The 15,000-nt window shown below is 43.3% G+C and overlaps 1 protein-coding gene across 1 annotated transcript in view; it reads right to left on the bottom strand.

Moving 5' to 3' along the window:
* LOC107902352 (uncharacterized) overlaps positions 1–4,075 on the bottom strand; it is a 4,805-nt gene extending 730 nt beyond the window's left edge. The window contains exons 1-8 of the mRNA XM_016828554.1: positions 3,992–4,075; positions 3,805–3,893; positions 2,611–3,297; positions 2,278–2,390; positions 1,067–2,068; positions 783–996; positions 266–724; positions 1–126 (exon numbers count right to left, since the gene is read on the bottom strand). The exon at positions 1–126 is cut by the window's left edge and continues 730 nt beyond it. Coding sequence (XP_016684043.1) covers positions 1–126; positions 266–724; positions 783–996; positions 1,067–2,068; positions 2,278–2,390; positions 2,611–3,297; positions 3,805–3,893; positions 3,992–4,075 — 2,774 coding nt within the window. The remainder of the gene's footprint in view (positions 127–265; positions 725–782; positions 997–1,066; positions 2,069–2,277; positions 2,391–2,610; positions 3,298–3,804; positions 3,894–3,991) is intronic.
* Positions 4,076–15,000: the final 10,925 nt, after the last annotated feature.

The following is a 15,000-nucleotide window of genomic DNA, read 5'->3' as shown; positions in this document are numbered from 1 at the left end:
AGCCTGTTGTCAAGTTCACCAATCTCCAGCACCTTTCGAGCCTTCGGGTAATCTTTCAGAGCATGAATAAGGGATTCTCTCTCTTTCCCACATCTCAGACATGTATCGACAAAACCAGGTCGAATGCTTGATATTTTTTCATACGTAGGCAAAATATTATGCCCAATTCTCCAGCAAAAAACGGATTTTCAAGAGGGTTTTTAGCTTCCAGATGATTTTTCAGAAAATCCTGTGAGGCCCAAAACCGATCTGCTTGAGGATCTACCACGAATAAGCAGATTTCGAAGAAAACACCCCGTGCGGATTATGGAACCAAGTACGACGATCATTCGGACCATTATGAATAATGGGAATATTGCAAATTTGGTCCCTCATAAAATCACCATAAATCTTTGACACCCTTTCTCTGTCCCAGCCGTCTTTGCTCTCGTTAAACAAATCCCTCACATAAACCTCCTTAACCATACTTTTGTCCATGCAGATAGACTTACCCGACAGGCCCTCAATACCCCAGTTATCATGCCAAATGTTAATATTTTTTCCATCACCAACAGTCCACCCGAAACCCTCTTTTAGAATCTTAGCAGCCTGGGCTATGCTCTGCCACGTAAAGGAGGGCTTGTCCATGCACTTAGGAAGGAAGACGTTGCCGTCAGGGAAATATTTTGCACTTAAAACTTTATAACAGAGGGTATCCTTACAGTGAATTAGCCGCCACACTTGTCTGCCCAGCAGAGCAATATTAAACAACCTTAGGTCCCTAAAACCAAGGCCTCCCATACCTTTGGGGTGACACATTCGGTCCCAGTTTAACATACTCCAATCCCTTCTCTTCTCCCCCTCCCCACCAGGCCCGACATATCATGGACTGAATCTCCTTGATCACCCCCTTCGGGGCCATGAAGACCGGAAAAGCATAAGTAGGGAGCGCTTGGAGAATAGACTTAATGAAGATCTCCTTTCCACCATTAGACAAAAGATTGTGTAACTTTGATTCTGCAAGCCATGCGGTCCAAGATACTCTTAAAAATACTCGATCTCTTCTTCGCCGCAGGGATGGGAAGACCTAAGTAACTGTCGATCTTGTCCACAACTTTCATCTTGAGCAAACTCCCCAAGACCAAGCGATGGGAAGCAGAAGTATTGGGACTAAAGCACACCATAGACTTTTCCAAGTTTATACTCTGACCCGACATACGAGAGAAGTTGTCTAAGATTTTCATGAAGACATCCACCTCTTTGCGTTGGTTCCTAACAAACAACAGAGCATCATCAGCAAAAAATAGATGGTTGATTCTAGGGCCATCCTTACTCGCATGGATGCCCTTTAACTCATTATTTGCTTGAGCATTTAACAACATACGGGAAAAAACATACATACACAATAGAAACAAATAAGGGGAGAGGGGATCTCCTTGACGAAGTCCCCTCTCCGGAGTAATAACATCCGTAAGATTCCTATTGCACTTCACTCTATACCGAACCGAACAAACGCAATTCATTATCTTTTCAACCCAATTATTAGAGAAGCCCATTTTTAACATCACTTTTTCGAGGAAACTCCACTCCACCCGGTCATAAGCCTTGCTCATATCGAGCTTGATCACACAGCCTTTATTAGGACCGTTTTTAGAGCTGCGAAGATAGTGCACAAGCTTATGAGCGACCAAGACGTTATCATGGATCATCCTGCTAGGAACAAAGGCACTTTGATTATGACTGATACACTGGGGGAGCACCACTTTAATCCAGTTTGCCAAGGTTTTTGAAACAATCTTATAAATGACCCTGCACAGACTTATAGGGCGGTAATTAGACATATCACACGGGTTCCTAATCTTAGGGATCAAAACAATAAGAGTATCATTAATGCAATCCACATTTTTATTCCCGTTGAGGATGTCGCGACAGGTCCTGAGGACATCGCTGCCAACAATCTGCCAATGATCTTTAAAAAAATTCCCAGACAGGCCATCAATCCCCGGAGCCTTCCTGGGGTCCATTTGCTTAAAAGCCGCCATTATCTCTTCATCCGAGAACTCCCTGTTTAAGAAACAATTCATACTCTCTGTAATACATCCCGAAACAGAATTAAGGTCAACATCCTCATTTGACCGAATAGAGGTTTTGAACAGGTTTTGGAAATAACTCCAAGCAATATGACTGATTTCCTTCTTATCTTCATGCCACGCACCGTTCGCATCTTTTAGCTTATCAATCGCATTTTTCTTCTTACCCCCGTTGCCCGCACATGGAAGTAACGGGTATTCCTGTCACCTTCTCTTAACCATTGGTTACGGGCCCTTTGCGCCCAGTACTTCTCTTCCGCATCATACAACTTGCCAAGCTGGTCGCGAGTAGTCTTCAGAAGGTTTGACGATCCCACACTTCTACCATGTGACATTTTTTTTTGATAAAAAAGACCCGAAGGTCAAACTTCATTTAATTAATAGCATCATTTAATACAACTTTATGGATATCCGCCGGATAGTCCATATTAAAATCAAAAGAACAATTATTCGTTTTGGCCCAACTATAAATAGCATCAGCGGCCTTATTACAACAGCGTGGGACCCAATTAAAATTAAACTTATAAAAAATTGGGTTTGCCTCTTAATATCACTAACGCGATGGCCCAGCATCGTCAGGTCTTCCTTTCTACTGTTGAATCGGTTGACAAGACTTGCACAGTCAGACTCCATGTCCACTATTTTCCAATTTTTTGACCGCGCGAGATTAATGCTCTCTTCCAAGGCCAACAACTCCGCCCATTCAACTTTCATCTCCTTATTCACATAACCCATACGTCCCCCAAGAACAAAACCATCGGCATCCCTGGCCACCAAACCGTAATACGCAAGCTTCCCTTGGACAAAGGCGTCAAAATTAATTTTTATCGTCCCCTGATGCGGCTTCATCCAAACTTTATTCTCGGCCTTTCTCGGAAGCACCGGGTCCTCCAGAAAATTAAAAATCCAGAAATCTTTGCTTAAAGTGGCAGCCCGATCCCAGGTAACTTTAGCATCTTCCTCAACCCCCCTGAAGATGCTATTATTTCTGCTATTCCAAATGTTCCAGAGGACAGTAATGAGGTCAGACACCGCCTTGATATCCAACACTCTCGCAGCATCCTCAATCCAGTCCACACAGCGAATATAATTCCCATCCAAGAGTTTGTTGTCGAGACCGCCTGCCTCCAGCACCTTACGAGCCTTCAGGCAATCTTTCAGAGCATGAATGAGAGTTTCCCTCCCTTTCCCACATCTCGGGCAGAAATCCTCAAAGTCAATGCGAAAGCTGGCAATTTTTTCATACGTAGGCAAAATATCATGTCCAAGTCTCCAGCAAAAAATGCGAATTTTCGGGAGGGTTTTTAGTTTCCAAATGATTTTCTAGAAGATCCTGTGAGGCCCAAAACCGATCTGCTTGAGGATCAGCCACGAATAAGCAGATTTAGAGGAAAACACCCCATGCAGATTGTGGAACCAAGTACGTCGATCATTCGGGCCATTATGAAGAATGGGAATATTGCAAATTTGATCCCTCATATTTTTACCATAGATGCTCAACACCCTATCTTTGTTCTAGCCAACTTTGCTTTCATCAAATAAATCCCTCACGTAGACCTCTTTAACCATACTTTTGTCCATGCAGATAGACTTCTCTGACAGGCCCTCAAACCCCCAGTTATCCTTCCAAATGTTAATATTTTTATCATCTCCAACGGTCCACCCGAAACCCTCGTTAAGAATCTTAGCAGCCTAGGCTATGCTCTGCCACGTGAAAGAAGGTTTGTCCATGCACTTAGGACGGAAGACGTTGCCATCAGGGAAATACTTCGCACTTAAGACTTTAAAACAGAGAGTATCCTTATAGTGAATGAGCCGCCACACCTGTCTGCCCAACAGAGCAATATTAAACAACCTTAGGTCCCTAAAGCCAATGCCTCCCATTCCTTTGGGATGACACATTCGGTCCCAAGTCAACATACTCCACCCCCTTTTATTCTCCCCCCTCCCCACGAAACCCAGCGCAACATGGACTGGATCTCCTCGATCACCCCTTTAGGAGCCATGAACACAGAGAAAGCATACGTTGGGATCGCTTGGAGAACAGACTTAATAAAGATTTCCTTTCCACCTTTAGACAAAAGCCGTTTCGACCAACTATTGATTCTTCAAGCCATGCGGTCCAAGACAATCTTAAAAATACTCAATCTCTTTTTAGCTGCAGGGATGGGAAGACCTAAGTAGCTATCGAGCTTATCCACAACTTTCATCTTGAGCAAACTCCCCAAGGCCGTGCGATGGGAAACAGGGGTGTTGGGACTAAAGCACACCATAGACTTCTCCAGGTTAATACTCTGCCCCGACATCCGAGAGAATTTGTCCAAGATTCTCATGAAAACCTCCACCTCTTTGCGTTTGTTCCTGACAAATAAAAGAGCATCATCAGCAAAGAACAGATGGTTAATTCTAGGGCCATCCCTACTCGCACGGATACCCTTTAACTCATTATTCGCTTGAGCATTTAACAGCATACGGGAGAAAACATCCATGCAAAATAGAAATAAGTAAGGGGAAAGGGGATCTCCTTGGCGAAGTCCCCTTTCCGGGATAATAACATCCGTAAGGTTCCTATTGCACTTCACTCTATACCGAACCGTGCAAACGCAGTTCATAATCTTTTTAACCCCGTTACTAGAGAAACCCATTTTCAACATCACTTTTTCGAGGAAGCTCCACTCCACCCGATCATAAGCTTTGCTCATATCCAGCTTGATCACGCAACCCTTATTTAGACCGTTTTTAGAACTGCATAGATAGTGCATAAGCTCATGCGCAACCAAGACGTTATCATAGATCATCCGGCCAGGAATAAAGGCACTTTGATTTTGACTAATGTACTGATGGAGCACCACTTTGAGCCGATTTGCTAAGACTTTTGAAATAATCTTATAAATGACCCTACACAAACTTATAGGGCGAAAATTAGTCATATCACAAGGATTCTTAATCTTAGGAATCATAACAATAAGGGTTTCATTGATACAATCCACATTCTTATCACCGTTGAGGATGTTGAGACAAGTCCTAATAACATCACTGCCAACTATCTGCCAATGGTCTTTAAAAAAGTTCCCAGACAGACCATCAATCCCCAGAGCTTTCCTAGGGTCCATTTGCTTAAAAGCCGCCATTATCTCTTCCTCCGAGAACTCCCTGTTTAAGTAGCAATTCGTATTGTTGGTAATACACTCCGGGACAAAATTGAGGTCAACAGCTACCAGGCGACATTCATGTGTCTGAAATGGGGACAATTTTTTTTGCTCGACGCTCCCGCACCAACAGGGGCACAACTTTAGCTTTGGTGCTCGAGGCTTTCGCACATCCTAGCACCAAGGTATCGGTGGTGCTCGAGCCTCTCGCACATCCGAGCACCAAGGTTGCCGATGGTGGCCGAGGCTCCCGTACATCTGAGCACAAAGGTGCCGATGGTGTTCGAGGCTCCCGCATATCCGAGCCACCAAGGTGCCGGAGACTCTTGTTGCAAAAGGGGAGTGACCGGGATGATTCCTTCATTGTTAGGTATCTGAATTCTACCCTTGGATTGGGGAGGGATCGGGACGGTTCATTCATATTATTGGGTACCGACCAGGTAACAATATTCGAATTCTAGCTTTGGTATTGGGGAGGGACTCGATTCATCCTTTTTGTATATTCTGGGATGCCTCGCCGAGACGGATCGCCGGAGCACCGCCGAGAACCTAACCGGTGGGGGGGAGGCACCGACGTCCGGGCATGCGATGGGCGTGGGCAATGCCCTGGATAACCCCTGCTCGCTCAATATCACTTCCCCCCTAAAGTGTTAAAAAAACTTGGTCAATGTGCTACCAGGCGACACACATGTGTCTGAAACAGGGTCATTTTTTTTAGGTTCCACATGTCTGAAACAGGGACACTTTTTTTAGCCCAATGCTTCCGCACCAACAGGGGCCAAAGTTGCCGATGGTGCTCGAGGCTCCCGCACATCCGAGGCACCAAGGTACGGATGGTACTCGAGCCTACGGCACATCCGACCTCCTAAGTGCGGATGGTGCTCGAGGCTCCGGCACATCCGACCGCCTAGGTACGGATGGTGCTCGAGGCTCCTGCACATTCGAGCCACCAGGGTGCCGGTGCTGCTCTGGGTACCAAGGTGCCGTCTGTGGGGAGCTCCCCAACATGTCTGAAACGCGGACAGTTTTTTTTGGGCCAATTCCACTTAGCGACTTAGTGTTTTTAACTGAAAATTTTATTGTTGGCCCAAAACAAATAGAAGAAGCCGAATGTTGGGTCCATGAAATATGGCATGATGGCACGGCAGGGCAGAAAATTGAACAAGTCACCTGTAACACCCCGAACCCGAGACCGACACCGGAGTCGGACACGAGATGTTAACAAACTTTGAAAAATTTTTCCAGACACTGCCCAGTCTGAGTACTAGTCGCTTCAAAAATCATATCTTGAGTTTCACAACTCAAAAATCAGTTTTGTGATTTTTCCCTGAAACTAGACTCATGTCCCCACCTATGGATTTTTTTCTAGAATTTTTGGTCTGGCCAATTAGTACAGTTTATTAGTCAAAGTCTCCCATGTTACAGGGGTCGACTACACTGACCTTTTCCCATTACGACTGGGATATCTCTCTGCACAGAGCTTCAATACTGATGCCGTTTGTTTCTATGGAAACTAGACTCAGAGAGGAATCCATACATATATGGTATGACCCCTAATTATCTCTGGTCAATTTATAGTGAATTTCCAAAGGCGGAACAGTGAATCCAGAAACTGTTCTGGCCCTGTTACACAAGAACCCGAATATCTCTTTCTGTACTGTTCCTATAATTGTTTCGTTACTTCCATATGAAAGTAGATTCATCAAGGTTCGATTACATAATTTATTCACTATTTAATTCCACTCCTACGAATTCTTGTGATTTTTCCAATCCACACCACTGCTGCTATCAGCTTCTGTTTTCAAAGTGAACCTTACCTAATTTGGGGTTTCATGGACCAACTAGGGCCTTGTCATACATAAGCCCACATATGATCATACTTAGCCATTCTAGTGGCTGATCATTTGCTCAACACTTCCATTCCAACATAGTTACATCATGAAACCATCTATACATTCATAAATACGAATGGTCTAATGCCATACTCCACTTCTACAAGCCATTTTCGCATGGCTGTACACTTATACATTTCATAAAGTACTCGAAAGACAACAATGGGTAGTCCTATACATGCCATATCAAAATTCAACCAAAATAGTACCCAAAAGAGCCTTTGATAGTGTGGGCGACTTCGACTTCAAGATCCCGAGTCCGATAGCTGGAGAACCAAAAATCTATAAAACAGAGGAGCAATGTAACGAGTAAGCAATTTATGCTTAGTAAGTTTGAGCAAGGAATTCCAGCATGCACAAAGAATAGCACACATTTAGCTAAACGGAATATTTCATAATACGCAATTTACCGATATCAAACTTGCTTCACAACATTAATAACCCTTATGTACATACACAATAAACTAACTTGGCCGAAGGCCGGTAGCTCGTTTATCAACTGAGCGAACATTTATTGTAAGGGCTCGATTAAATTCAACACATACGTAACATATCCCCATATTGGGATGTTTTTCGAGTATTCGCTGAAATTTTACAGCAAGCTCATTCATTACCAAATCACGTACCTTCGGGATTTAACCGGATATAGCTCCTCGTTCAAATGCCTTCGGGACATAGCCCGGTTTTAGTAACTCACACAATGCCTTCGGGACATAACCCGGATTTAACAACTCGCACGAATGCCTTCGGGACTTAACCCGGATTTAACAACTCGCACGAATGCCTTCGGGACTTAACCCGGATTTAATAACTCGCACGAATGCCTTCGGGACTTAACCCGGATTTAATAACTCGCACGAATGCCTTCGGGACTTAACCCGGATTTAGTATCTCGCACAAAGGCCTTCGGATCTTAATCCGGATATATTCACTTAGCACAAAGCCTTCGGGACTTAGCCCGGACAGCATTCAATTAATCATGCACATCTAACAATAATTCATAGCACATTCATATTTCATTTTCGTTTACGAAACTCAAACACAAGGCACATATTGTCCTTGCACATTCGGCTCAATAGCCACACATAGAGCATGATTTAATCACATCGAAATTTAAGATCTCTTACTCAAGAACTTACCTCGGGTGTTGTCGAACGATTCCGCTAGCTATTCAACCACTTTTTCCTTCCCTTTATCGGTTTTATTTCCCCATTTGCTCTTGAGCTTAATCAAACAAATAAATTGATTTCATCATTTTAGGCATCAAAAGATGAACACAAGGCACTTAGCCCATATTTATACATTAGACATTAAAGTCTCATACATGCAAAAATCATGCATCAACACAACATATTAGCTAATTTCTTTCCCCTTGGCCGAATATGCATGTCCATTTTTGGGGTCAATTTCAACACTTAATACACACATATACACACTAGTAAAGCATCCTCCCCCTTTTCATCGATTTAACACATGCATTGCTCATCAACATGCAAAGTTACATTCGGCCTTAGCACACATCTTGCTAGCCGATTCTTCTCCCTTTAGCAACCAATGCACATATGTGCTCACACAAAAATGCTAAAAAGGAGGTTCAAGAATCATCAAGCCATCATCACATGCATCATTAACAAGCTTCATATTTTGCATGCAATGGCATTAACACAACCTCCACCTAGGCCGAATCTTAACTTATCCTCATGCCTCATCACCACAACATCAAACACCAACCAAGAATGATGCATCCATGGTCAAGTGCCATTTCCATCACATAGCAAGATTTAGACCATGGGCTAGGTAGAACTCAAGCTAACAACTAAAACATGCATGCATCTCATGGAACATCATTAAACATACCTTGGCCTAGCTACATGCATGGCCGAATCTCTTCACCTTTCTTCTTCTTTCCTCCTTAAAATTTTTGGCCAAGGATGAACCAAAGGATGAGAAATTTTTTTCTTTGTTTTTCTTTCTAATTTAGGCTAAAATGGAGGTGAGAAAGGATGAACACAAACTTTTCTCCTTTCTTCTCTTGAGCTCACGGCAATGGGGGGAACAAACACCACACACACATTTTTTTTCTTTTGTTTTCCATTTCTTTATTACCCATACTCCTTATTTTATTCTTCCACTAACAAAACATGTTTCATGACATGTTTTGCCCATCCTTCCTTGTCATGGCCGGCCACTACTCATTAGGGGGGGAAATTTGACATGCAAGTCCCCCCTTTGTCCACATGCACTAGTAGGTCCTCACACATTGACCTATCACATTTTAGAATTTTCTCACATAAGTCCTATTGACTAAATTCACATGAAATCAACCCAATTGAAGCTTGAAATTTTCACACATTCATAATTACATATTCTACACAATAAGTATCACATTCAAACATTTCGGTGACTCGGTTTAGTGGTCCCGAAACCACTTCCCGACTAGGGTCAACTTTGGGCTGTCACAACTCTCCCCCACTTAAGAAATTTTCGTCCCCGAAAATCTTACCGGTAAATAGGTTTGGGTATCGTTCTTTCATCGAGCTCTCGGTCTCCCAAGTAGCTTCCTCGATCCCGAGTTTGAGCCATAACACCTTTACTAGCGGAACTCTTTTGTTTCGCAACTCCTTCACTTCACTAGCTAGGATACGCATCGGTTCTTCTTCATAGCTCATGTCGACTTGAATTTCAACCTCTGATGGGCTAATTATATGCGATGGATCAGATCGATAGCGTCGAAGCATCGAAACATGAAAGACATCATGAATCTTTTCAAGCTCCGGGGGCAAAATCAATCTATACGCAACCGGACCAACTCGTTCAGAGATTTCGTACGGCCCAATGAATCTTGGGCTCAACTTGCCCTTACGGTCGAACCTGAGTATCTTTTTCCAAGGTGAAACCTTAAGGAACACTTTGTCTCCCACCTGATACTCGATGTCTTTTCGTTTCAAATCTGCGTACGATTTCTGACGATCCGTGGATACCTTCAGACTTTCACGGATTACCTTTACTTTCTGTTCAGCATCTCTAATCAAATCAACTCCGAAAATTTTGCTTTCACCGAGCTCGGTCCAAAACAATGGTGTACGGCATTTACGACCGTACAAAGCCTCATAAGGTGCCATCTTAATACTTGATTGAAAACTATTGTTGTAAGCGAATTCAATCAAAGGTAAATACCGTTCCCATGAACTACTGAACTCGAGGATGCAACATCTCAACATATCCTCAAGTATCTGAATTATCCGCTCGGATTGACCATCGGTTTGGGGGTGAAAAGCAGTGCTAAAATGCAACTTGGTACCCAGAGCTTCTTGCAATTTCTTCCAAAATCGTGAGGTGAATCTCGGATCTCTATCCGACACGATAGAAACAGGTACCCCGTGTAATCTCACAATTTGATAAACGTACAATTCAGCTAGTTTATCCAATGAAAAATCCGTACGTACGGGGATGAAATGAGCCGACTTAGTCAGTCTATCAACAATAACCCATATCGCATCCTTCTTACTTGCTGACAAAGGCAGTCCGGACACAAAGTCCATTGTGACTCGATCCCATTTCCACTCGGGTATCATGATCGGCTGGAGTAATCCTGAAGACACTTGATGTTCCGCGTTCACTTGTTGACATATTAAACATCTCGAAACAAAGTCAGAGATGTCCCGTTTCATACCATGCCACCAAAATTGACGTTTCAAATCGTTGTACATTTTCGTACTCCCCGGGTGAATTGACATTCGGCTACAATGGGCTTCATTCAGAATCATCGAAATGAGTTCCGAATTCCTTGGAACACACAAATGATTTCTGAACCTCAAACAATCATCATCATCAATTTGAAACTCCGATTCCTCGTTCGGAAAACACTTAGACCGTTTTGCAACCAATTCATCATCGACTTTCTAAGCTTCACGAATTTGGTGAGTCAATAATGGTTTAGCTTTTAATTCAGCTACTAACACACTGTCTGGTAAAACAGACAAATGCACGTTCATCGCTCGTAAAGCAAACAATGACTTCCGGCTTAAGGCGTCCGCAACCACGTTAGTCTTTCCCGGGTGGTAATCAATGACAAGCTCATAATCTTTCAACAACTCAAGCCAACGTCTTTGTCGCAGATTCAAGTCTAGTTGAGTCATCAAATATTTGAGACTTTTGTGATCCGAAAATACATGGCACTTCTCACCAAACAGATAATGTCGCCATATTTTTAAAGCAAACACGATGGCAGCTAGTTCGAGATCATGGGTCGGATAATTCCTCTCGTGTGGCTTCAATTGTCTCGATGCATAGGCCACGACTCGACCTTCTTGCATCAATACGCGACCCAACCCAAGTAGGGATGCGTCACTATAAATGACAAACTCTTTACCTGATTCGGGTTGCACCAAAATTGGAGCTTCAGTCAAATGAGTTTTCAGTTGGTTGAAACTTTTCTGACATTTCTCCGTCCACTCGAACTTAACATCCTTTTGAAGTAGCTTCGTCATTGGTGTGGCTATCATCGAGAAACCTTTCACAAATCGTCGGTAAAAGCTCCGAACTTCAGTAATATTTCTCGGAGGTTTCCAGTCAAGTATGGCTGAAATTTTGTTCGGGTCAACTCGAATACCCGACGCGGATACCACATGACCCAAGAAGCTAACCTCTCTTAACCAGAACTCACACTTACTGAACTTAGCATATAACTGCTTATCCCGCAAAATTTGCAGCACTAGCCTCAGATGCTCAGCATGTTCGGTCTCATCTCTTGAATAGACCAAAATGTCATCAATGAACACAACTACGAACTGATCCGAATACGGTCTGAAGATCCGATTCATCAAATCCATAAATACCGCAGGGGCATTAGTGAGCCCAAACGGCATCACTAAGAATTCGTAGTGACCATATCTCGTTCTGAAGGCAGTTTTGGGAATATCTGGATCTCGAATTCGCAACTGATAATAGCCCGATCTCAAATCTATTTTTGAGAACACTGAGGCTCCCTTCAGTTGGTCGAACAAATCATCGATGCGCGGCAACGGATATTTGTTCTTTATCGTCACTTTATTCAGCTGACGATAGTCAATGCACAACCTCATGGTTCCGTCCTTCTTTTTCACGAACAATACTGGTGCACCCCAAGGTGAGAAACTTGGTCGAGCGAAACCTCTCTCCGTCAGTTCTTGCAACTGAGCTTTCAACTCCTTTAACTCGGTTGGTGCCATACGATACGGAGCTATCGAAATCGGCGTAGTCCCAGGTACAAGCTCAATACCAAACTCTACCTCCCGAACATGTGGTAAACCCGGTAATTCTTCCGGAAAAACATCCGGGTATTCACAAACCACCGGCACAGATTCGGGTTTCTTTTCTAATTCTTTGTCATCAAGCACATATGCAAGGTATGCTTCGCACCCTTTTCTTACATATTTCTGTGCCAACATTGCTGATATTACAGCTGGCATCCCCTCCAAGTCCTCAGACTCAATTCGGACTACTTCGTTATTTGCGCACCTCAAATCAATAGTCTTGCTCTTGCAATTCACAATCGCATCATGCGCAGTCAACCAATCCAACCCAAGGATAACATCAAATTCATCAAACGGCAAAAGCGTCAAGTCCGCTGGAAAATAGGAACCTCGAATTTTCCAGGGGACATTTCTTACACACTTTGTCGACAAGCACGTAACGACCCAAGGGATTTGACACCCGAATTACAAACTCAGTAGACTCAATAGATAAAGTCTTACTGGATGCTAAGGTTTCACATATGTAAGAATGGGTAGAACCGGGGTCAATCAAAGCAATTACATTAGTATCAAAGAGGGTGAATGTACCGGTAATAACATCAGGCGAAGAAGCATCATCGCGGGCACGTATAGCATAAGCTCTAGCAGGCGCACGGGCTTCGGATCTGGTTATATCATCTCTAGATCCTCTCTGACCACCACCAGCATTGCCCATATTTCCAGATGGTCTACCTCGAGCAGTGGTAGCACCCGGTCTCCCACTCTGATTTGTATTCTGTCCCGACAACCTCGGGCAATCTTTAATGAAGTGGTCCACTGATCCGCATTTGTAACAGGAGCGGTCAGGAAATCTACAACTCCCCGAATGCCATTTACCGCAATATCGGCATTTCGTCCTGTCTCGACGTTCATTCCCAACACTGGCGACCGAAGTGCCTCGTGTACCCACAGGGGGTCGATCACGATCTCGTCCAAAAAGGCCCGAAGTGCCTCTAAACTGGCCTGCATCATCTCGAAATCTCTTCGATGTCTGTTGAAGAGACCTCCCCGAGGATGTTTTACGAAACTCTCCAATTCCCTCATCAACTCTTTGCTTTTCTTTTCTAAGCTCTTCGGCTTTACAAGCTCGTTCAACAAGTACCACGAACTCTTGTATTTCAAGAACGCCAACGAACATTTTTATATCTTCATTCAGCCCATCCTCGAAGCGTTTACACATAACAGCTTCGGACGAAACACATTCCCGAGCGTATTTGCTAAGTCTAACAAATTTTCGCTCGTAATCAGTAACCCACATGGAGCCTTGCTTAAGCTCAAGAAATTCCTTCCGTTTTTGATCAACAAATCTCTGACTGATATACTTTTTCCGAAACTCAGTTTGGAAAAACTCCCAAGTTACTTGCTCTCGGGGCACAATAGAAGTCAGAGTACTCCACCAATAGTAGGCAGAATCACGTAGCAAGGAGATAGCACACTTTAGGCATTCATCGGGTGTACAAGATAGCTCATCGAGTACCCGGATAGTGTTGTCCAGCCAAAATTCAGCTTGCTCGGCATCATCGCTATCCATAGCCTTAAATTCAGTAGCCCCATGTTTTCGGATTCTGTCAACTGGGGCTTATGTGACCTTATTTGGTCCGTTACCGGCGGTATTGTAGGTGCGGGGGTAGTATTTGTTCGGGAATGGAGGTTGTGGAACAGCCATATTAGTTCGAATGTATTGGTTAAACCAATCATTCATCACGCTATAGAATGCTTGTCTAGCTTCATCATTCTGATTACTAGCATTAGGTTGAGAGTTTGCCAGCACTGTCCCTTGTACGGGAGCAGGCGCTACACTCTCAAGATCATCAGCTACCTCTCGGTCACGATCGGGATCCATTACTATAAATAAACACATTTACAATTGTCGGAAATCACCACACTATCAAGTAATCACATAAAATTGCATGTATAGCTAGACCCAAAACATTACGGTAGTCCTAGAATCGACTAAACCGTAGCTCTGATACCAATAAAATGTAACACCCCGAACCCGAGACCGACACCGGAGTCGGACACGAGATGTTAACAAACTTTGAAAAATTTTTCCAGACACTGCCCAGTCTGAGTACTAGTCGCTTCAAAAATCATATCTTGAGTTTCACAACTCAAAAATCAGTTTTGTGATTTTTCCCTGAAACTAGACTCATGTCCCCACCTATGGATTTTTTTCTAGAATTTTTGGTCTGGCCAATTAGTACAGTTTATTAGTCAAAGTCTCCCATGTTACAGGGGTCGACTACACTGACCTTTTCCCATTACGACTGGGATATCTCTCTGCACAGAGCTTCAATACTGATGCCGTTTGTTTCTATGGAAACTAGACTCAGAGAGGAATCCATACATATATGGTATGACCCCTAATTATCTCTGGTCAATTTATAGTGAATTTCCAAAGGCGGAACAGTGAATCCAGAAACTGTTCTGGCCCTGTTACACAAGAACCCGAATATCTCTTTCTGTACTGTTCCTATAATTGTTTCGTTACTTCCATATGAAAGTAGATTCATCAAGGTTCGATTACATAATTTATTCACTATTTAATTCCACTCCTACGAATTCTTGTGATTTTTCCAATCCACACCACTGCTGCTATCAGCTTCTGTTTTCAAAG

Source organism: Gossypium hirsutum, unplaced genomic scaffold (assembly GCF_007990345.1).
Source record: "Gossypium hirsutum isolate 1008001.06 unplaced genomic scaffold, Gossypium_hirsutum_v2.1 scaffold_30, whole genome shotgun sequence".
Classification (NCBI taxonomy): domain Eukaryota; kingdom Viridiplantae; phylum Streptophyta; class Magnoliopsida; order Malvales; family Malvaceae; genus Gossypium; species Gossypium hirsutum.
The sequence above is the reverse complement of the archived record's forward strand: the minus strand, read 5'-3'. Positions and strand labels throughout refer to the sequence as shown.